General features: G+C 36.7%; 1 protein-coding gene across 1 annotated transcript in view; it reads right to left on the bottom strand.

Moving 5' to 3' along the window:
- The window catches only part of CFAP54 (cilia and flagella associated protein 54), a 286,069-nt gene that overhangs the window by 37,613 nt on the left and 224,968 nt on the right, over positions 1–23,488 (bottom strand). The window contains exons 61-63 of the mRNA XM_040637071.1: positions 14,692–14,865; positions 13,072–13,292; positions 8,912–9,082 (exon numbers count right to left, since the gene is read on the bottom strand). Of these exons, the coding sequence (XP_040493005.1) occupies positions 8,912–9,082; positions 13,072–13,292; positions 14,692–14,865 (566 nt within the window). The remainder of the gene's footprint in view (positions 1–8,911; positions 9,083–13,071; positions 13,293–14,691; positions 14,866–23,488) is intronic.

The following is a 23,488-nucleotide window of genomic DNA, read 5'->3' as shown; positions in this document are numbered from 1 at the left end:
AAAGAAAGAAAGAAAGAAAGAAAGAAAGAAAGAAAGAAAGAAAGAGCTAAACCAAGGCTCATCATGGAATTTGAGAACACAGGGGACAGAAGGAAGATCCCCAGAGCTTCCAGAGGAAAAAAAATCAGAAGAAAGAACTAGGAATCAGAATAGGACCAGACCTAATAGCAATGCAGGATTGCCAGATGATATGGAGCAATGTCTCCCATGTTTTGAGGGAAAATAATTTTCAACCTAGAATTGCATGCCTAGAGAACAATGAAGTCAGCATTAAAATGATGACTTTTTGTCAGCCACTCAAGGTCTTTTTATATTCTGTGCAAGTACAGGGTCACTCTCAGTCAATCTGTTGCAACCTGTTAGCATCTCAGGGGATTGTAGTCATGGTATTGGCCCTTTGCCAAACCTGAATGAAATGTACTACCTACTGACTAATGCAGTCCTGTCCTTGGTTCTGAAACACACAAGGGGCAGCCTGTGCCATCTTGTCAGCATTTTTTTGTAGAAAATATACATATCGATGATTTGCATCTAGATTCTATTGTTCTCTTCATTTCTATCACTGAATCTGATCCCACACATGGTTTTGACTTCATGAACACAGAGGTATGAAAGACTCCTCAGATGAGATATCAGTTTTCTGGAGACCAAGATATTTTACTTTATCCTGCCATGCCTTATTCCTTACTAAAATCTTCCTTGAATATACTTTGTGGAATATCTTACTTATATGGTGTGTCCTTTGAATAATCAGAACCTCCAACACACCCTTTGTTGAGAAGCTAGAAGATGTGTTCGTTCAACATGAGAGAGCAAGTCAAGATAGAAACATGGGACCCAGGGAACCCATCTCAGAAAGAGATGAAGGAATTCTCAGGAGGATGGTGAATGGGCTCTTATGATGCTATCTGAGTCAGGAGAGCAATCAATCCAATCTGGAGCATGTCTCTGAGGAAGAAGACAATAAAAGAATGAGAAACAAACTGATGAGCTTGACCATATGGAGAACTGTATAGTTCTTTGAAAGTTTAGAAAGAATGAGAGATTCTAAAATACAGAGTAAGTTAAACAAAAATAAAGCAGTTTTTTTTTTCTTTAGGATAGAAGTCGGGAAGGAAGGAAATAGTACCTTATTTGGCTCAGCTGTGAGTGATATTTACATGGTTGTAAACACTGGCTATGGGCTTAAGAATTGTGATAGAACTCATTTAAGAGAATATGTGGAAGAGAAGAATGTATGTGAGGGAGAAAAAACAGGTTGATTTTAGCCTTCATCTTCCACAGTAGTGTGTGAAGTTCATCACTCAAGGAATTATCATGTGAGCATGTAATTTAGATATATGGTGGTGGGGGAGAGGGGGACCCAACCAAACAGAGACAGCTGAGAGTTAAAAGTAATTGTATCCGATGGTGTAATTCGGGGATGTGGACAGCTAGACAGAGAAATGTTCTTTTTATTCATTCAAAGTCTTTTAAATGTGGTTTTTCAAACTATGGTAAATTTTTGATGAAACATTTCTGAAAGGAAAATGAAATGAGTCCCAGAGAGATTTAATGTATCTTATGGTGTTTGCTCTTGTTTTGTGTTTGTTAACCTCAACTCCCAGGCTAGCATACAAAATCCCTGTGGACAAGAGTGACATCTTGTACTTTTTTAGTAGTGCTCGCAGCACCTGCTACATGTTAATTAATATCTTCGTATTTCTGAAATTTTCATTACATCTCTTAAGAGCTAATGAAGTTCCCCAAAGCGTGTTAGTGGAAAAATTTAAATAGATAATATACTTTATATTTAACCCCTGATAATGAAAATGACTTTTTCTCCCTCCTCAGGCTGACACTTGTCAATGGTTTTGCAATACAATTTTAAAGCCTTTTCTAATTGAGCGTGGCACAACTGAATTCAAAGCATAACAGCTGGAAATCAAACTGGACTTGGATAAACTAGGGCAGTAGCTAAACAACAAAACACTAAACTCACTTGCATATTTGTTGTGAGCCTGGGCTTTGGAGTCAGAGTGCCTGGGTTTGCCTCCATCACTTACTGGTTGTGTGATCTGGGCAAATTATGAAATCACTGTGCCTTTACTTCCTCATTTGTAAAATGGAGATGTGGTAATCCCCATCTCATGGATCACGTGAGGATTCAGTGAGTCAATGTGAAGTGCTTAGGGCATCACTGCTGGGGTTGTGAGCCCCATGACCACTCCTGGCTCCTCACCCTACCCTACTTGGTACCTCACTCTCCGTATTCTTTTATACCCACTGCTAACCCCAAGCCGGCTTCCCATCTGACCTCCCAGGTTGTCCTCATTGAATCCATGTGCTTAGTTCTATTCCCAATTTATCCTTACTCCTCAGGGATAAGTGTCACCCTGTAACACCCTGCATACTCAGGACTGGATTTTTCAGGAGATAATATAGCCATGATGAAATTTCCAATGCTCCCTTACTCACTTCTGCAAAGACTTGTTTTTCAATGGCAAACAAGTGATGTGGTTTTGACAAACATTGAGGAATACTTTATTTAAAATTGGCTTGAATGGGGAATCCCTTACAGCCCAGCAATAGGTGAAAAAAGAGCCCCTCCTCTACCAGATGGAGTTGATTCATTACTTTCTTACCTTGGTATCTTATCACCTAACAAAATTCCTGGCATATAGTGTGCACTCAATCAATATTTTGTTAATTAGTTAGTAAGCAGCTAAGTTATATGCACGTTATAAAGAAATCCATATGAAGAACTAGAAGACTCAGGTCTCCATTTTCATTTTTGTCACTAATAAGTTGTATTGGTCAAGTCACTTTACCCATATAGGACTTGGCTTCCTCATCTGTAAAATGAGAGCATCAAATAGACATTCTCTTAGTTTCTTTCCAGTTCTGAAATTTGATTTGGGTGGTACGAAGAGAAGCCAGAGAAGCTTTCCAGTGGGGCCTACGGTTTAAGTCGCAATGCAGTAGCTTATTGGAGAATCATCTTTAGAGCTGTGGGGTACTTTGGACTAGCCCGGTGCTTCTCAGAGTTAAATGTGCATACATTACTTGGGAGATATTCTGATTCAGTGGGTCTGGAGTGAGACCTAAGATTCTGCATTTTTAGTGAGTTTCCAGGGGAGGCCAGTGCTGCTGGTTCTTGACTTTCAGATGCCAGTCCCTGCCTCCTTTGTGCAGCCATTGTCTTCCCCAGCTCCCAGAAGCAGGGAGTAATTTTGGGCCTCATCTGCAGCATCAGGTTCTCACTAGTCACTTGGCCAAGAAGACCCAGAATCCAGGGCACCTCAGAGGGAAGCCCTGGGCATCTGTATGATCTCTGAGTTTCAGCACTCCTAACATCTGCACTGACAACGTTGAGCTGCGTTTACTACAACTTGGGAGTTTTCCCAGGATCCCTAACTCTTCCTTCAGCATGTAGGACTGAGCTTGTCTTGAATGCACAGCCTGCTTATTTGGGACCATGAAATACAGTCTAGCTCTAACAAGGGCTATAAAGATCTCCAGAAAAGAGCACCAGCTCCATCTCTCTTGTTCCCAGACTGGCTGGATTTCTGTATTGAATAGACTTATCTCCAAGAACTTTTCCAATTCTATCCAACTCGTGTTTTCACTTGATACATGGAGTCCTGATTTTCAGTGCTTTGCTTGATCAGACTTCTTGCACTTGATTATGCTTGTCTGTCTAATCTTCTGTGGCCTCTGAATACTGTGCCTTGGACTGTCTAGCTGCATGCAAAACAACAGCCTATGCAGCAGTTTGATTCCCCCCAAATTAGGTCTCATAGACCAAAAGGAAGGTCCCACTATTGCTTCTTTATCGCCCCTCCTCCCTGCTAGCTATGAGTTGCATTCCTTTGAGTCTGATCAAGTAATACACATAATTCAAGTCTCACTTTATACCTGGGCTGGCTTATGATCCAGAGCATCCTACTGGGAACTCTGGATACTAAAAATAGCAAGAAGAAGAGGTAGAATAGAGCTAAAGGTCTTAAGATGTATTCTTAAGACAAATTTGAGCCATCAAATCTCTGGCTCTAGTTACACCATTTTAAGCTAAGCTGTAGTTATGCATCTTTGAGCCATTCTTCACAACTATTTGTAAAGCCTTTGTCCAGGAGTTTCATTAAAATGATTGCCCCTTGCAGCCTCATTAGTGTCTGCTTCTAGAAGATACTGAAATTGTTCAAAAGATGCTTAGTTTGTAACAAAATTCCAGGGAAGAGCTTATAATGTGGTTCTACTATATTCTTCCAAAGATGGTTTTGTTAAATAGGATAATACAATTTCTAATCCTGTACTTAAGAAGTTAAACTTTTCCAAGTTAAAAACTTAACTCTAAAAAGTATTGTGGCATGGAAATATTTAGCCCTCCGAATTATCTAAAAATTTTATGTCAAAATCCCTAGTTCTATGATTTCTACTTTGCTGCCACCTGCATCCTTGGTTCCCACCAGTATTTCTGCTTCAGACACTACATTAACTGAAGAGGACTGAGTAGGTGAATCAAGTGCTGTTAACTTGCATTGTTCATCCTCTAAGTCCTTGGAAACTGCGACACCCTGGGTCAGATATAATTTTCACCACCATCCCACCCAGAGGCTAGAAGTGCCTGCAGCCAGGACCATTGTCTGAGGACTCAACAAAGCACCATGCTGAGGAGTGCAGACTTGGAATCCGATTGCTCTAATCCTGATTCCTTGTTGACTAGCTTTCCTCTATCCTGTGTCTTAGCTTCCTCTTCTGTAAAATGGGGCTGATGATAGTACCTACTTCATAGAGTTGTTGTGAAGTTAATACAAGCAAAGCATCTAGAATATACTAAGCTCTACATTCACTACTGCTAGTATCTTGTAGTTTCATGAGCTTTAGCCAGTTATTCAAAACAAAACTATACACTAAACACCTAAGATAATGAGTAGATAAGTGTTCAAATACACCAATATTTAAATTATCAAACAAACTTCAGTGTTATCTTCTGAAAAGATAGAATCTTAGGTTTGAGGAGATCTAGTCCATCAAAGTCAGTGTTGCCCAATTTTTTGACTGAAATTTATGTCAGCAACTACATCTTTTATCATGACCCAATACGTACATATTTATTACCAAAGAGGGGAAAAATGTCCCCAAACTAAGAAATGGGAAAACTGTTATTGTGCCTTTGCTTGCAGCATAAGAAAACCACTCTAGCAACCTGTTTAAACCAGAATTTGTTAGCTGGTGCTCTCCTTCTAATCTCTGTCTCACACCAGGCCATGCTTCCATGTTCATTGTCAGATACAACTGTTGATGGATAAAACCCTGTTACTCTAATTATCAGCCACAGATAGAGTCATAGCATTAACTTCTCAGATCATTCTGTCTCACACTGATACAGATGTGATATTTCCATGAGCTTGCAAAATGAACTTTATAGTTTCTTCTCCATTTTTTAAAATTAGCTGCTATTTCCCAAATATGTAATCCTTCTGTATCCATACCCTTCCTAGATGGATATACTCTTTTATCACTTGGTTGTTTCTCTTGCCAGAAAGTAAATAAATTCTGACACACGCTGAAGATCAACTGATCTGAGAAATTTTCTTTTTAACAACATCACAAAACAAAAGTTTCAGAAAATGTTTTATCTCTTGTTTTAATTTCTTTTGAAAAAATACTACTCAAGACCCACACAATATTTATTTCCATGGTCCACTAGTATTCTTGGATCTAGAAACTGAAAATTACGTTACTAAATTCCCCAAAAGAGACTATGCAGGTTTATTATTTTTAGATGTATATGGACTATCTGGCAAGGATTTGATGTGGAAAGTGTATGAAGGAGAGTACTTTCAAAATGTGAGAAACAGCTTTAAATGTTCCTGGGGAGTGATATGTTAAAGTTTCATTTTTTCTATGAGTAGAAAGAGATATAATTGACCAAGAGTTAGCAGCAGGTTGCCAGCCTAAGGAGGCAGAATGAAGAAGCCAATGGGAAAAGTGTGTTCAAAAGCAAAGAGAGGTAAGCCCAGGAGGTTTCACTTTCTGACAGGGTCACATGGGTCAAGGAGCAGCAGAAGCTACCAGAGGCACAGCTAGAGGGGACAGCACTCAAGAGCTGGAAAATGCAAGAGTAGACCAATGCAGGAGGCAAAAAGCAAATGAAAATGCTGAACAGGGCAAAACTATATGGCAACCGTTTTATGGGGGAAAGCCTGAGGCTCTTCTTAGAGAGAGCAGCAATCAAAGGAATGCTATGGTGGAAGGTCCCTCTGCAAATGGCTGTAGTGACCAACCGTTCCATTTTTAAAAGCTTGACCTCTCATCAAGATTCTCCTAGAATGTGAATCACTGTTTTTTCTCTAACTGTCCAGGGATCGATATTAAACTGCTTCTAAATACTTGCCCCTATCTCATCCGCAATTAGCTCCCCAATTAACCCTAGTGCAAATATCTTTCCATGCATATGGACATAGATGAGGATAAAGATGAAGATGTAGAGTTAGATAAAGATAAAAATAATGAACATTAAAACAAGGGGTGATATGTGTGATACAAATTTATGAAGGGCACTTAGAGGCAAACTAAGGTTTTTTCCCGTATATGCTATGCACTTTAATTTTGCTGGTAAGGCACAGTGTACTTTATTCTATACAATATCTATAAGTATCTATAAGAAGATATTGTTGCTAAATTTTAAAAGAAGCTTTTAAATAATGTTTTATTAGTATATTACATGTATATTTGAAGTTATTAAACTTTAAGACAGCATAATAACTTAAAAATAATTTCCGATAATGATAAATGACAAGTACTATTTATTGAGGTTAGGCATTTACCCAATTATCTCTAGTTACAGATAAGGATAACTATGATACAGAAAAGTTAACCAGTCTACTGAAGATCACAAAATAATATATTAAGTGACAGAGCTAGGATTCCAACCCAGGTAGTTTGGTTAATTTGATTGCACTTAAGAACACAATCTCAAATTATGTAAAGCAAAATTTGAGAGACTGACCACTGACAATCACTGTGAGGGATTTAAATATACTTCTTTTAATAATTGATTTTAAAAAATTAAAGGCCAACAAACAAGGATAGAGATTTGAACAAGACTAACCAAACTGACCTACTGGATATATGTATGAACACTGCCTTAGCACCTGAGGACTGCACATTCCTTTTAAGAGCAATGGAATATTTACATAATAAATCCTCTCCTGGAGAAAATACACAGGATTCAACAATATCAATCATACAGAGCATTTTTTATTATCACAGAACAACATAATCTAAGAATAAATAACAAAAGATAATTTTCTAATATAATATGTAAAATATATATAAGCTCTGTGTAGTTTGGAATGTAAAAAACACATGTTGAAATGGCCCATGAGTCAAAGAGTAAATCGTAATGAAAATTTTAGAACTATTTTTAACTGAATGATAATGATAATACTATAATAAAAACTTGTGGAATGAAACCAAAGCAATGTTTAGAGAAACTCATAGTCTTAAAATGCATACATTAGGAAAGAAAGGACTGAATATTAAGCCAAACATTTACCTCAAGAAGTCAGCAGTTAGGAAAAGAATACAAAACAAAACAAAAACAAAGGAGAAGAAAGATATATGGATTAGTGAAATAAAATTAACTAATGAGAAACCTCTGGTGACAATGATCAAGAAAAAATACACAAATCACAAATATAAGAAATGAAAAGAGACACAATACAAATACAATGGAGAGATTAAAAGTATGATAGAAGTTTTAAATAAAATGAAAAAATTCCTAGATAAAGCAACTTAAAGCTGACTCAAGAAGAAACAGAAAACTCCAATGTTCTATAAACAGGGGTGATAGTCAAAATATTTAAAACTTGGTTTGACAGGGGTGCTAACCATTAGAACAGATATTGACCCAATCAGAACTGATACCAACTCTGGCATTTAGTAAATGAGTACAGTGCTTAATGACTGCCTCTAACTATTGAAAATTATATTACTAATTTTCTATTTTCTCACAAAGAAAACACTAGGATCAGATGGCTTTACTGATGAGTTCTTTTTTTTTTTTTAAGATTTTATTTATTTATTTGACAGAGATAGAGACAGCCAGCAAGAGAGGGAACACAGGCAGGGGGAGTGGGAGAGGAAGAAGCAGGCTCCTAACAGAGAAGCCTGATGTGGGGTTCGATCCCAGAACACTGGGATCACGCCCTGAGCCAAAGGCAGACGCTTAACGACTGTGCCACCCAGGCGCCCCCTGTACCACCCAGGCGCCCCTACTGATGAGTTCTTACCAAATATTTGAGGAGAAAAGTTTACTCTAAACTTACAAAAATGTCACCAGAGAATAGAAAAACATAGTTATATTTATCAACTCACTTTATGAGTCTAACAAAATCTTGATACAAAATATATCTGACAAAAATAGTATGAACACGCAAATTTGTAACCCAATATTACTCTTAAACAGTGGCAAAAATCCAATACCAATTTGAGTTTATCTCAGGAACACAAGATTGATTTAATATTTAAAAAATCAATTAATATATTTAAAAACTCATAAAATAATCTTAATAGACACAGCAAAAGATTTTGATAAAAGTTCTTAGCAAAGTGGACAGTAGAAAAAAAACTTCCTTAATGTGATAAGGAATGGCTGCAAAAAAAAATTAAACATCCTATATTATGGTGACACACTGGAAAGTTTCCCTTGAAGATCAGAAAAAAGGAAAAATTATCAACTCAAGCCAGACTTTTCCTGATTTCTTAGTTATTTTCAGATTCATTCTACTAGACAATATAGATTCTATATTGCTGTATATTTTCATCTATATGACAAGGGGTTGTTCTTTATTTTCAAGTTATAATGGTCAAGTTAAACCTTATATTCAAATATAAGATTTAGCTTTGTGATTATATTACATACCATAGGTTCTGTGTCCTTTGGAGGTCTTTCTAAAGGAGGAATGTACCACTGAAAGCAAAGTTCTTTGTTTAAATCTTGTATATTCATATCTGATGACACATCTCCAGAAGATGGGCTGGCAGAGAGCTTATTTAATGATAAATCGGAGTGTAGAGAACTGTCATGACATAACTAGGGAAAAATCAAGAAGAATTTAATTGTTGGTAATAATAAATTCATTCAATATTTAAAACTTTCACTCAATATCCATTCAGTCTTGGCTACATTATAAAACTCTGGGAATTGTCTTAGTTTGTTTATGGGTGTAGCTTTCAAAACTGTCCCCGATTACCAGAAAATATTCTCCTACAGAAAAAATATGCTTCAAAATCCATGGAACTCAGGGTGCCTGGGTAGTGCAGTTGGTTAGGCTTCCAACTCTTGATTTTGGCTCAGGTCATGATCTCAGGGTGGTGAGATCAAAAGCCCTGCATCAGGCTCTGTGCTCAGCTCAAAGTCTGCTTGAGAGTCTCTCTCTCTCTCTCTCTTTCCCTCTGCCCCTCCTGCTCATGCTCTCTCTCTCTCTCTAAAATAAATAAATAAATCTTTTAAAAAAGAAAAAAAAAATCCATGGGACTCAACAGACGTCTTCTATTTTGGTGACTCTCCCACAGTAAAGATCTAGAGAGGAAAATGTCAATGCTATCATTTCAGTCTCAAGATCACCTCAGATTCTAAGAACATCTCCTTTTCTTCTTGTTTATTCAGTGGTGAATAAACTGAGGGTATGATTATAAATAATATCTATTTTCCGACGGCATTTTTTGCAGTGTCATATGCAAAATAAGACACAGTTTTTGCTGTAAAATATTAAAATCAATTGCTCTCATTCCCTCTTTACATGAACAGGGCTGATTTGTAATTTCAGTCTTGGTAAATCTGGGCCTAGCTTTGATGGAACCAGACCCCTGAATCAGGAGTTTTCAGGAAACATAAATGTGTAGAATGCAGCTGGCAATTTCATAAATTATTCAGTTTTTTAAAAGTAGCTCAGAAAACAAAGCATGGTTGCTATCAAAAAAATAACAGATAACAGAGAGATAATAATAGTGATAATAATACCTCAAATCTGAAAAGGACCTTCCTTAATGGAGTGCAAACTATTTTCAAAATTAACTTGTTGTTATTCCCAAGATTATAGTATCGTAGTTGGGAAGCAATTCTTCTATTGAACTTTTGACATCTAAGGTGTCTTAAGGCTTGATGATGAAGGGGAACACGTAAGTGGCCAGTAAGAAATGCCTGGTGTTTCTGTAAGGCTTTGTACCTCCCATTATTTCTGAGCTTACTCAAGATATAATATAAGACTGTCAATGAGAGTCTTCAAAATAAAATAAAAAGAGAAATAAAGACTCTGACCTTTCAAGTTGTCTACTGATAAAAGAAAAATATGTCATGACTGAAAGGTAATATTAAAGATGAAAACTTCTCAAAAATGTCTAGAGACTATCATCATAAAAGGATATTATAAGCCAGAATCCTCATTTATTAGCACTATGATACTAAAAGCATGACCAAAATAAACAATAAACATGACTATTAGGTTTAAATAATCACTTAAAAATGCTAAACTAAAATTAATTCAGGTAAATAATTGATTCAAAAAATAATTTCTCATATTTTTTCATATCTGAGTGCCTTTCAGTTTCTGACAACTATTTAATAAGAATTCATATTTAATAACTAAGAAGAGAAAAATAATAAGCAAATATTTACTATTTCAGTATATACAGCATTTACTAACATGATGGTCTAATAATGGTAAATTGTAACAAAAGTCAATATCAAAATAGGCATTTAGTTTTCCATTATCTTTAAAAAAACATAAAATCTATGGGGCTCCTGGGTGGCTCAGTCGGTTAAGCATCTGCCTTCGGCTCAGGTCATGATCCCAGAGTCCAGGGATCAAGCCCCACATCGGGCTCCCTGTTTGGCAGGAAGCCTGCCTCTCCCTCTTCCACTCCCCCTGCTTGTGTTCCCTCTCTTGCTGCCTCTCCCTCTGTCAAATAAATAAATAAAATCTTTAAAAAAATAAAATTAAATTAAAAAACATAAAATCTAGTTGCTAATGGAATTAAGTACATATGCTGATTGATGAACCATACACTGAATATTTTCGATATGTTTGATTTGTTCTTTGGGAGGAATAAAACAACAGACCTACCAGGAGAATTCTTGTTTGCCATGGTCCTATGAACCGCAAATCACTTTACACTAGTCAAATATCTGACCTTATGACGAGTCTAAACACGAACAACCCAGCGTTGTGCATCATTCTAATCGTATCTTTTTTTTCTTGGAAGTTTTAATGTAATTTATTGGGCACCTTTGTTTTTCCACCAAAGAGCTTCGGTAGACCTAACAACACGCAGACGCACACACTGATGAGCCTGGAGCCTAGCAATGATCACTCTGGAAAGACATCTACTTCTTTGTGGAGGAAAAGCAGGATTAAGTATCAAATTATGGAAAGAGTTTGATTGAAATAGCCTCCTGAGTGATTAAAAGCTCAAAAACGTTATTATAAAAATCAGCCAAGCTTGCAGTTTATTTTTTAAAAAAAATCCAAAAGGCTCTATGCTCGTTAGCCGTCTACCCCAGTGAAACGAACACATGATTAGGTGGCTTGCACCTGTCAGGCGAGCGACAGTGATCTCCAGAGCTGATTATTCTGGGAGAGTGTTACACTAATTATATTTTTTTAAAAAAAGAGCAAACAGGGTACAACAGTCTTTGATAACATTGCTGCCATTAGAAACGTCACAGATATTTACAATGTATTCAAGGTCCTATGTTCAGAGCATCATGCTTAGGAGATGGGTAATGGTAGGCTGCCCTTAATACTAAAATACGCAAGCAGAGCTCCTTTCGGAACAGTATTTAAGAAATCACACCTATTAGCAAAATAGTCACGAGAACACATTCGCAAGACTATAGTTCTCCACCTTCTCCTTCTCTGGTTCTTGTGCCAGAGTACCTAAGGCATCTGGGATATGTGGCAGTAATCCTCACAGGGAGTCGCAGTTTCTGGAGGGGTGAATCGGGATCTGGTGTTAGATGGAAATGATTTCATCCCACTCCTGCTACTTCCTTCCCTGCAGAGGACCAGACATTTACAGTACATTCCTGGCCTTTCTGCTTCCTCTCGTTCCCCTGCCCTGTAGAGCTACTTGATTGGTCAATTGGGGAAAAAAGAAATGTTGGATATGCTCTTTCTTCTTGGGAGAGAATGGTTTGTAGAATTCTCTGCTCCTTCATGAGACCAATTTTAAAGGGGTCCTTGTCCGCACAGATTTTAAGGGGGCCTGTAGTGACCAAAACCAGCAAGCAAGCAAGCAAACAAACACAGCTGGATTGGCAAAATCTGTCTACTTTGCTATCTGCTTTTAGGAACAGAATTTCCCAGTAAATATAAACCATATCCTGCAATGTCAACATTACAACTCATAAGGTTGGGTATTTTTTTAATCCCAAACTCTTAAACTCTTTTATTTTTCAAATGATTTATAATCTGGGCAAGATAGGGGTGTTGAATATTAGGCATGCCAATACCCCAGTATCTGGGAACTAATTCAAAAAATCCTCCCATGTGGGCGGGACACTGACCTGAGAGCAACTCCATAACTCTGAGAATCACTTCTTTAAATGAATTCTTAAATATCTCTTAGTAGGTCTTCCCACTACTTTTTAAAATTACACTTTATTAATAGTCACCTCACTCTTTTGTTCAAAATAGTGATTTAAAAAAATATTATTACCTACCCAACAATCTAGCAGGATAAGACAAGCAAAGGTTCTCAATTTGGAAGAAGTCACATTTTTAGGTCACTTCTCTGGGCTTAGAAATATAGACATGTCTGGTATGGGCAAGTCCATAATCATAAAAATGAAAGCACTATATGGTGAAGTCCAAAGTCAAGATAATTCAAAACAAAAGACTGATTTTTTTGTTTGTTTGGAAAGAATTCAATGCAAATGACTTGATTTATTCATTTTATAAATACATATTGGAAATTTATAATACACTACGTCCATTTGCATTTTCTCAATTGTGCTTCCTTCAGAAATATAACAATGATTCTAAGAAGTTTTCCAAAATATATAATGTTTGAAAACAGTACCTTGACTGAGTCATGTGAGACTTTTTCTGAAAACAGTGTATTTTCCAATCCTTGACACAGTTCTTCTGGAAATTCATCAATACAAGAGGAAGAATACAGCTGTAAAAATCTTTTAAGGAAAAAATGCATTTCTTTTTGGCGCAAAATAAGCCCAGAGTTGAAAAGGGATGTGAGGAGTGTATCATCTGGCAATGAAATTCCAGATCCTGGCTTTGGAGATGCTTAGGGAAGAAAAATACATTAATTTAGAATCACGTTAGATAACAGAACAGTCAGTATTGTTGGTATTTGCTCGTTAACTGCTGTCCCTGTAAATCACACCACCTCAGCTAGCGGCTGCCCGTGTAATTCCTCTGTTTTTAAGCTTATACACGAATGGAATTGCTTCGTGCCACAGGAATGAAGAAAATTTCAGAAGGGTGTGAAGATATTGCTTTAGGTTCTAAGTCTTGACAATGCAAAATATTCTATGCAGTCATCTTATTTGGGACTTACCCCAACAAAGATCTTAAAGCAAGAACTTAGGTGCAGGTAATTGATTTGAAAAGTGATCTCAAGGAGCATAAGTGAGAGACTGAACAAAGTGTGATGGATAGAAGAGCCAATAGTGAGTGAGTTAATGGATGGGCTATAGCTTTGGATAATAAGGGCTTAGTTCTGCTGAGGACTTCTGAAAAATAACACGTAGAACTGTCTGGAACTGGGAAGCTGGAGTGTTACCTACCAGTTCCCTACCTCATTAGTATGTGCGGAATCCCTGGCACTTTGGGCTGTCGTGACAGTGGGCTGAGCAAGTCTCAGTAGTTTCAGGAAGAGCTGTACTGGTTAATGTCCGCACCCTTTGTTATCGAATTTCTTTTATTCTTGCCCTTCTCATGATGCACCTTTTGCACCTGACACCTTTCGGCGTGCTTGTCTATCCCACTGCTAGCCGTGCTTAGTCACTCTGTGACTCAGCCCATTTGCCCTGTTGGCTTCTCCATCACTGGGCCCTGACACGGGTCAACCTGTCTTTTCCAACTATTTGCACTGATGAACAACACGAAATCACCAATTTCAAGGGCGCAGATAAAACACAACATACATTGTCACAAACACAAGAGGGACTGATGTGAAGCAGATTAGACCAGTTTTTCTGGATGTTCTTCAGACAGCATTGATGATACAACAAAAAAACTAAACGAAACAACTCAATGGAGTTATATATCTTAGCTGAAGTCATGTAATTCTCCTCTTCTACGTACTGAATACTCTTCTTAAAGTCAAAATTTCATCGTGTTCATTTTATAAGCTGTCACATTGTGATCACTCTGATTCTTAACTGTTTTGAGCCATGGGTCACTTTGGCAGTCTTGGGAAGCCTCTGGATGCATCCTTACAATAACATTTTTAAATATGGGAAATAAAATATATAGAATGTCAAAGGAAGTCAGTGATGTTGAAATACTATTCTACCCAAAGATCTGTGTATCTCAGGTTAAGAGCCCCTGAAATTTTCATATTCTGATGAGAGTTCACTCCAAAAGATGTCAAAAGCATTTTAAAATTCCCAAATAAGAAACATGACTTAAACAAGAACTGGAAAAAAATGTGTTCTTTCTTAACGCATCAAAAACCTACCTAGCAGTTTGCTCATATTATTAATCCTTTGCAGATGAATATAGTAGCGCAGTAGAAGAATCCATGTAATATCCACTTTAGTCTGAGGTTCTTTTCTAGCGTCTGTGCTGTTGCACACATCGTCACTTTGATAAGAGCATGTAAAGGCAGTCGAGAAGACCACTTGGTAGTTATCTAAAAATGAAAAATAATAATAACGGTAAGTGAAAAAAGTTTGTAAGACAAATATTATGCTTTCCTTGAAAAATAACCATATGGGAGGGAAGAAAGCTCAACCTATAAAGGAAAGAGTGACACATGGACTACATTTGATTAAAAAACGTTTTTGTATCACAAAAGACACCAAACACAAAGTTAAAAGACAAACGATTGACTGAGAAAAAATATTTAGAACACGTATGAACAGTTTTTCTCAAATATGTACAACACCATGCACCAATCAATAAAGAAAAAGTCAAAGTCCAACAGAAAAATGGGCAAAGAATTTCAACAGTCAACTCATAGAAAAGGAGACCCAAATAGCCAAAATTTTAGCATCTCTAAAAATCAGAAAAATGCAAATTAAAGTGAAATACTATTTCCCATCCCTCAGTAATTGATAAATACTAAAATCTGAAAATAATAAATAGTGATAATAATGTGAGGAAATGTATGCTCATACACTACTTGTGAGAGCAACTACTTAGGAAAGCAGTTTGGCAGGATCTTATACAATTTAAAATGCAGATACTCATATAAGTGGTATAAGTGTACAAGGACTCTTGTGGAAGACACTCATGATACCATTGTTGCGATATCAAAAAAAAAAAGGGAAACTTGGAAAAATAAACAGATGTCTATTCATTTGCTGGCAATAAAACGAATTACTTAGATCTATAAGGCAGAAGGCATATAGTGTAGTGTCACAGTTCAAATTCCAGATGTACTTCTCACAAGTACATGACTTTGAATCTCTGTACACTGTAGGTTTCTCTGGGCTTTTCACCTCCTGGGTTTTAATTTTCTCATCTTTAAAATGGGCACGGTAAGAGCCTGTATAGATCATGACAACATATACCAAGTTAACAAGCAGGTTCCAAATGATACACAGAGTATCATTTGTATACATTTGAAAAAAAAAAAAACCCAGGGTAATATTTTGTATTATTTATGTGTACCTATACACACACACACACACACACACACACACATACACACAGTATTTTATTAGGATAGTGGCTGCCTCTGGGAAGGAAAGGAAGAAAGATGAATAGAATCTTTTATGGTTAATGGTTTATGTATGTTTTCTTGGATATTAAGATGAATCCCCATGCTCTTTCCACCCAGTTTAGCAAACAGAATATTCCCAGTACTGTGGAATACTGTGCAAAACTCTCCCTAATCCCATTTCCTTCCTCTTTTTCTTCCTTCCTTCGCTTTTTTTTCCCTATCTCGCATTTTTTCTTTGTTTGTGAACTTTGTGTGCTGAGGTACATTTGCTTGTAACTGACTTTTAAAAAGCTCACCATCTAAGAAAAGAAAACCATTTGAGTCCTTACAAGGACCTAGCTAAATATATGATTTTGGTTGAAACTTATTTTTCCTTAAAACTTCAAAGGCCTTATTCTACTGCTTTCTAGTATCTGTCATTGCTGGGGAGAAGCCGGATGCTAGTCAAATACTCATTCCTGTGTTTGACCATCTTCCCTACTCTGTAATGTTTTTAATGAATTCCTCGTTATTTGTGGTGATTAAAAATATTGTTTGGCATCTAGGCCTAGGTCTTTTTCATTCATGCTGCTTGGTATGTTGTAGGCCTTTTCAGTGTGAACACTCATCTCTCCTTGTGGTCTTGCCAAATAGTCTTATATTTATTTCTCATATTGATTCTCTCTCTCTTTTGGTCTCTTTCTGCCTTTTCCTCTCCCTTTCTCTCTCACTCCACATTTTTGGGCACTTGATTTATAACAGATGTGACACTGCAATGTTGTGAAGAAGGTTGGTCTTTTTAACACATGGTTCTGGGTTAACTGTATACCATATGGAAAAAAAATTAATCTTGACTTCAGCCTCACACCATATATAAGAGTAGATTCTAGATGAATTGCAGATCTAAATGTGAAAAGTAAAAAAAAAAAAAAAGATGGTAAAGATAGGAGGGTATTTTATGACTTTTGCATAGAAAAAGATTTCTAAAACTGAACACAAAAAGCATAAACCATAAAAGAAAAGATTTATAAATTAGACAACATTATAATGAATTTTGTATAATCAAAAGGTACCACTAGCAGAATGAAAAGGCAAAGCACGAGGGCGTAAAAGATATTTGTAATACATAAACTCTACAAAATGGTCATATCCAGAATACTGAAAGAATCTCTCCACATTTCTAAGAAAAAGACAGAAAGCTCCCAGGAAAACTGAGCATGATTCTTGAATAAGGAGTTCCCAAAAAAGACTAAGCAAAAGCCAATATTGTGTATAATAGTGTCCTACCTTTTTAGTCATCAAGGTAAAATTTAAATTCAAACCCCTTTGAGGAACTTCTTGATAGTACTAAATTGAAAATATATATACCTATGGCCCAGCAAGCCTATTCCTTGGTACATACATAAAAATGTGTACCTCTGTGCAGAACAATGTAATATACAAGTGTATTCATAGAAGCATCATTTCTGATAACCCCCAAATATTTATCAACAGTAGAATGGATAATAAATTATTATCATATCCATCAAAGAATGAAATACACAAACATAGTGTGGAACAAAAGAAGACAGATACAAAAGAATATAGACTATACAACTTCACTTACACAAAAATCAGGTGGCAAAGCTAATTCATGTATTAGAAATCAGAAAGCAGGGAGGTTAAGATGTGTTGACTAACCTTATTGTGGTAATTATTCCCCAATGTATACATATATAAATCATTACATTGTACACTTTAAACTTACACAATGTTATATAACAATTATATCTCAATAAAGCTGGGGGAAAAGGCGACTGGTAGGCAGTGGAAGTGTGGATGATGTAGACTTCTAGGGTACTGGATTTGTTCTATTTTTGATCCATGATGGTTACACAGGCACTTCCTTTATGACATTGAATGAAACTGTATCTTCATGATTTGTGTGATTTTCCATATTTATGTTATAACACAATAAAATATTTTTGTGGTGATTTCCAGCAAATGTGTCCATATAGTATTGGCATGTCCCCTTCTCCTGGAAATCATCCCCAAACAACACAAAAAACAAGTAACAAAAACACAAATTCTATTTTCAATAAATCAGGAAAGAGCTAAAACCCCAAACTACAAGATGCATGGCATTGTGCCCGAAGTAGTTGTCACCAGGTAGAGGATACAAAGGACGCAGAGGATAATACTAAGATGTAAATCTCAGAAAGAAATAGCAATGGTGAGTTGCACATTTTTAAAACAGTATTATGGTGCCAGTTAAGTTGAAGCATCTTAAGACCAATTGTTCAGAGTTTAAAGAAAAAGAAATACATATACATTTTGAACGTGTATGTGACGAGCTCTTTAAAGCCAAAAAAAAAAAAATTCTTTGTTACAGCTTTTCAAACTACAAATGAAAAAGTCAGTGAAGCATCATATAGAGTAGGTTATCATATTGTGTTGGCTAGAGAAATGCACACAAAAGCCTAGGAACTAAGAAGTTGACATTGCTGAATACATATTCTGAAGTCTAAGACCTCAATGTCCTGTTTGCAATAACTTGCACTGGTTGAAAAATCAGTAAACAAAATTGTAGTACTTTCCAATAATAAAATAACTTGTTGAATTCAAGATGTAAAATGCACACATGAATTCAGTAACACGGCTGCAGAATTGTATTTTTGCCTTACTAATGCTCACATCTACAGACACTGTTGGTCATGCAGTTTTGCTTGGATTTGTCTAAAGTATCAGCACCAACTATTGAAAGAAGATCTCCTTGTCTGTGAATGATTAGCAAAAATGCAAGTGAAATATGCAAAATGCTGAATAATCTTCCTGAATTCAGTGGTTTATCCTGGAATAACTCTGTTGACATGTGCATTGATGGTGCAAAAGGAATGATAAATAAGACTGTGGTTCCTTCACATGAACCTCGGAAGGCAGTGACATCAAACTGTACTAGTAGTTCTTGCTTTCTTCACTGCCATGCACTCATAGTAAAATGAATAAATTAATTAAAATGCCAGTTTCACTTAAGAATGTCCCTGATAAAGCAGCAAAATTAAAGTTATTAACTACTGACCCTCAAGTACACATCATTTTTCATAATTTGTGTGATGAAATGGGAAGAACACATAAAATGTTTCTACTCAGGCATCAAAAAGAATGTAATCTTGCCATTTGCAATGATGTAGGTGGAACTAGAGTGTATTATGCTAAGTGAAATAAGTCAGTCAGAGAAAGTCAAATACCATATGATTTCACTCATGTGTGGAATTCAAGAAAGAAGGAAAAATAAAATAAGATAAAAACAGAGAGGGAAACAAACCATAAGAGACTCTTAACTATAGAGAACAAACTGAGGGTTGCTGGAGGGGAGGTGGAGGTGGGAGGATGGTTGGGCTAAATGGGTGATGGGCATTAAGGAGGGCACTTGTGATGAGCACTGGGTGTTTATGTAAGTGATGAATCACTAAATTCTACTCCTGAAACCAATACTATTATGTGTTAACTGACTTGAATTCAAATTAAAAAAATTTTTTTTGCTGCATACTGAAATACACAATGGCTGTCTTAAGGAAAAGCACTTCTGTGATTAAGTTGCAAATGGAATGCACTGCTCCCCACACCCTCTCCTGCCCCTCACCATGGAACACCATTTTTACATAAAAGAACAACTGAGAAGACAAAGTGTTTTCCGTACTTAGGTGTATGGCAAACACCTTCCATAAAGTAGTAGGTCTTCAAGGAAAATAACTGACAGTATTTACTGCCAAAGATAAAATTCAAATTTTTAAGTAAAAATTTAAGATTTTGGAAAATTTGTATATGCCACCATGGGCGTCCCAATACTTAGACTTTTCTGATAAGAATGGTGGTGGTATTTTAAAAATCTGATTTTTAAAAAATTGTCCAGTGAATTGTACCAACACCTAGAAGTCCTGCATAACCCAGGGAGCCACTATTTTCCAAATATCTGATGCATGATATTACAAAATCATGCATGAGTAAAAGATCCATTCAGACTGAAGACTAATGTATTTTAATGTAACAGAGTAAAAAAAGTTCAATGACATTGTTTCATAGTCTACATTGGAACTAACCTTTAAGAAAGTACCACTTATCAGTGTTGGTTTGGTACCAAAGAATAATGTCCACAATTACCTGAAAAAGCTCTTAAAATAGTCCTCCACTTTCTATCTACATATCTGTGTGAAACTGGATTTTCTTCACATATTTCAGCGAAATCATTATGCTCTAACAGGCTGACTGCTGAAGTAGGTGTGAGAGTCCAGCTCTTTTATTAAGCCAGACATTAAAGAGATTTTTAATGTTATTTATGCCAACTTCTAATGGATTTATTACTGTTCTTTTAAAATTAGGTAATAAACTTGAGTATTAATTTCTAATGTAACTTTATTTCTTCTAAAATAATAGATTTGCCCAATTTTTAATATAATGTATTTTGAAGTAAATTTGGGTAAATTATATTTTTCTACAAAATTATACATTTTACAAAAATTTTTTTAAAGATTTTATTTATTTATTTGACAGAGAGAGCACAGGCAGGGGGAGGAGCAGGTAGGGAGAGGGAGGAGCAGGCTTCCCATGGAGCAGGGAGCCTGATGGGGAGCTCGATCCCAGGCCCCTGGGATCATGCCCTGAGCTGAAAGCAGATGCTTCACCGACTGAGCCACCCAGGTGCCTGCATTTTACAAAATTTTTAAAATTTATTTGCTTCAAGTTAAACAGAAAAAAACTCAAATAGTTTAATTTCTCAATATCAGTGATTACCTTCCTCTTATCATTTATCCCTTTTTTACTGTAATTAATTTTCCTAAATAAGTTGGCTAATAGCTTATTGTTTTTTTCCCTGAAATTATTTTATTGCTTTTGTTTCCTAGTTTATTATATACATGTCATAAAATGATACAAAATAATGCCAAACATACCCTTCATGTCAATTAATTTAAATTGGCTGAAGTTGCCTATTACCAAAGAGCAAAATACTATCAAGTTCTAAAACAAAGAAAACACAACTCTGTGTTCTATTGAAGAGGCATATTTAAAATAAGATTATTTAGAAAGGCTGAAAATAAAAGAATGGGCAAATGTATACTGGGACAATGTAAACAAAAAAAAAAAAAAAAAAAGGCAGTATTGGCGAACCTACTATCATACAAGGTAGCATTCTGGCCAAAACAGGTTCTACCCTAAAGCCTCCAGAGGGATGTAGTTCTGCCCCCACCTTATTTTTACCCCAGTGAGACTTATTTTAGACTCTGACCTCCTGAACTGGAAGATATACCTTGTGTTGTTTTAAGCCACTAAACTGTGGTTGTTTCTTGTAGCAGGACTAGGACACCAATACAATGACAACACCAATTGCAGAGGACCCAGTTACTTGCAGAGGAGGTGGAAGGAAGACTTTCCCTCCATGCCCTTGGATGTCTTTTGACTATTTACTTATTTTTATTTTTAAAAGATTTTATTTATTTATTTGAGAGACAAAGGAGAGAGAGAGAAAGAGGGGGAGGGAGAGGGAGAGAGAATCTGAAGCAGACTCCGAGCTGAGTGCAAAGCCCAACGCAGGGCTCAATCCCACGACCCTGAGATCATGGCCTGAGCTGAAACCAAGAATTGGACATTCAACTGACTAAGCCACCCAGGTGCCCCTTTGGAGTTTTGATTCTTGAGAATAAATTACCTATGTAAAAAATTGAACTAAATTAAAAGAAAAAAAGGAGCCTCTGTACATATTTGACCAATGTCATCTGGTCTTTAATGTCACAGGAGAAAATTAATACCAGTTCAATTTTTCTTTCTTTATAGAAAGGCCACTTTTTCTGATTGAATACTTACTATTATTTTCTTTGTCTTTATAATCCAAAAGTGATGCCAGAATTTGTCCAGGTATAACCTGCACTGTACGTTTATCTTCAGAGCTTTGGTGGGAGGTGTATCCCATTGCAATGGTTTCCCTCTAGCCACAGCCAGAGATGCAGGGGTGTCACTGGTTCTGGGCCAGTATTTATGCTAATTTCCCTGCATTTCTCAGGTGGTGAGAATTCCAACTTTACATCTCAGGTGGGGTTCCAACTTCTCCCAAGTGGCTCATTTTTGGCCCTGACTGAGCAACGTGTTTCTAGTCCTCAATTTGTAGACAAGTCCACTCTGAACCTCAGTTCTAAATAGTTAGCTGGGTTCTGACCTTCCCTACCTGCAGAGCCTTCCTTCCAGATGTCCTCTTTGACCAGGCATTCAAAGTCCCAACCCCAGCTGTTCTCTCTCCGATGAGGTCCTCACCTTCAGCCCTTGCTTATAATCACTCATTTTACTTTGGTAACTTGAGATTTTCTTTTCCTGATTTCATGCTCAGGTATAAGTTAAAACAATTTTGGTTCTGTGTTACCCAACCTTGTTATATGTTTGGATTGGGGAGGGCAAAAGCATCTTTCATGTCAGCTCAATCCAAAAGGGTGATGCATAATTCTGCACTTTGATTTCCTGGTAATACTTTCTTTTCACACCCAACACAGTGATCAAGGGCACAGCTTTTAGAACTGGGTAGATCAGGGTTTGTAACAGCAGTAGAAAATAATCCTAGTTACATAACCTCTCTGAGGGCTTTTTTTCATTTACTATATGTGCATAATGACACTCTCATGGAATCTTCCTAAAGGATAAATGAAATCACATAAGAAAGCACTAGCATATAGCACCAGAAGTCACTGGTCCCACTATTATCTAGCATTTGCTGCATTATGGCTTTCTCTGGTTGTGTCAGTCTTCAACTGTATGGGCCCTGCTGAAGGTTCCAAACAATTTTGCTACATTTCCTTTGGTTCCCTGAAGAGTCAGTCTTCCTCTGAGTCTTCAAGAGAGCATTCTATTGCATCTGTTGCTTCTTATTTTTCATTGTTGACTCAGTCTAGAATAAAGAATCTCTCCACACCTAGTGTCTGATAATAGAGGGTGGAGAATGTATGCTCTGCTCTTGGACATGGGTCTGTTCCTTCTCGAATTTAAGTGATCAAAGTGCAGAGCTCTCAGTGAAATTTCTAGAATCTTGCAGGTGTTGGGCCAGGACAGCTTTGCTTCACTGAGGATGGTTCTCATCATACCCTGATTGTCTCAACTGCTTATACTCTGAACTGATACAGAGCATGTGCACACACATGCACACGCACACACGCACACACACACACACACACACACATCACTGTTATTAGCATGAATGATTTATCTCCATTTTCATTCATAAATTGTATAATAATTTGGGATTTGAAGATATAATGTGTTCCCCCAGCTCCCCACCAACGGATAATTGTGTCTCAGAAGACTAGAAGAAATCAACATGGTGGTATAGGAATGGCATCCCAGTTTTTAGTTGGTATTGACCCCATGTCTCTGAACCAGGGGCAAGGCAGTAAGAAAAGAACAAATCATATTTTTTCAGGCTGGAAGGTTTTCTCTCTTTCAAGAGGCAGAGCATATATTAAAGGTCAGCTGTGATCCTTAGTTCTGCTCTACAGATCTCTTTTTACATTCGGACAATAGGTTCACCAACATTAGCTTTTAGCATGACACACATTTATGTTTTTCTATATACCAAGTGTATGTAGTTGTCAGA

Source organism: Ursus maritimus, unplaced genomic scaffold (genome assembly GCF_017311325.1).
Source record: "Ursus maritimus isolate PB19 unplaced genomic scaffold, ASM1731132v1 scaffold_21, whole genome shotgun sequence".
Taxonomy (NCBI): Eukaryota; Metazoa; Chordata; class Mammalia; order Carnivora; family Ursidae; genus Ursus; species Ursus maritimus.
Note: the sequence above shows the minus strand (reverse complement) of the source record. Positions and strands in the feature narration are given on the sequence as shown.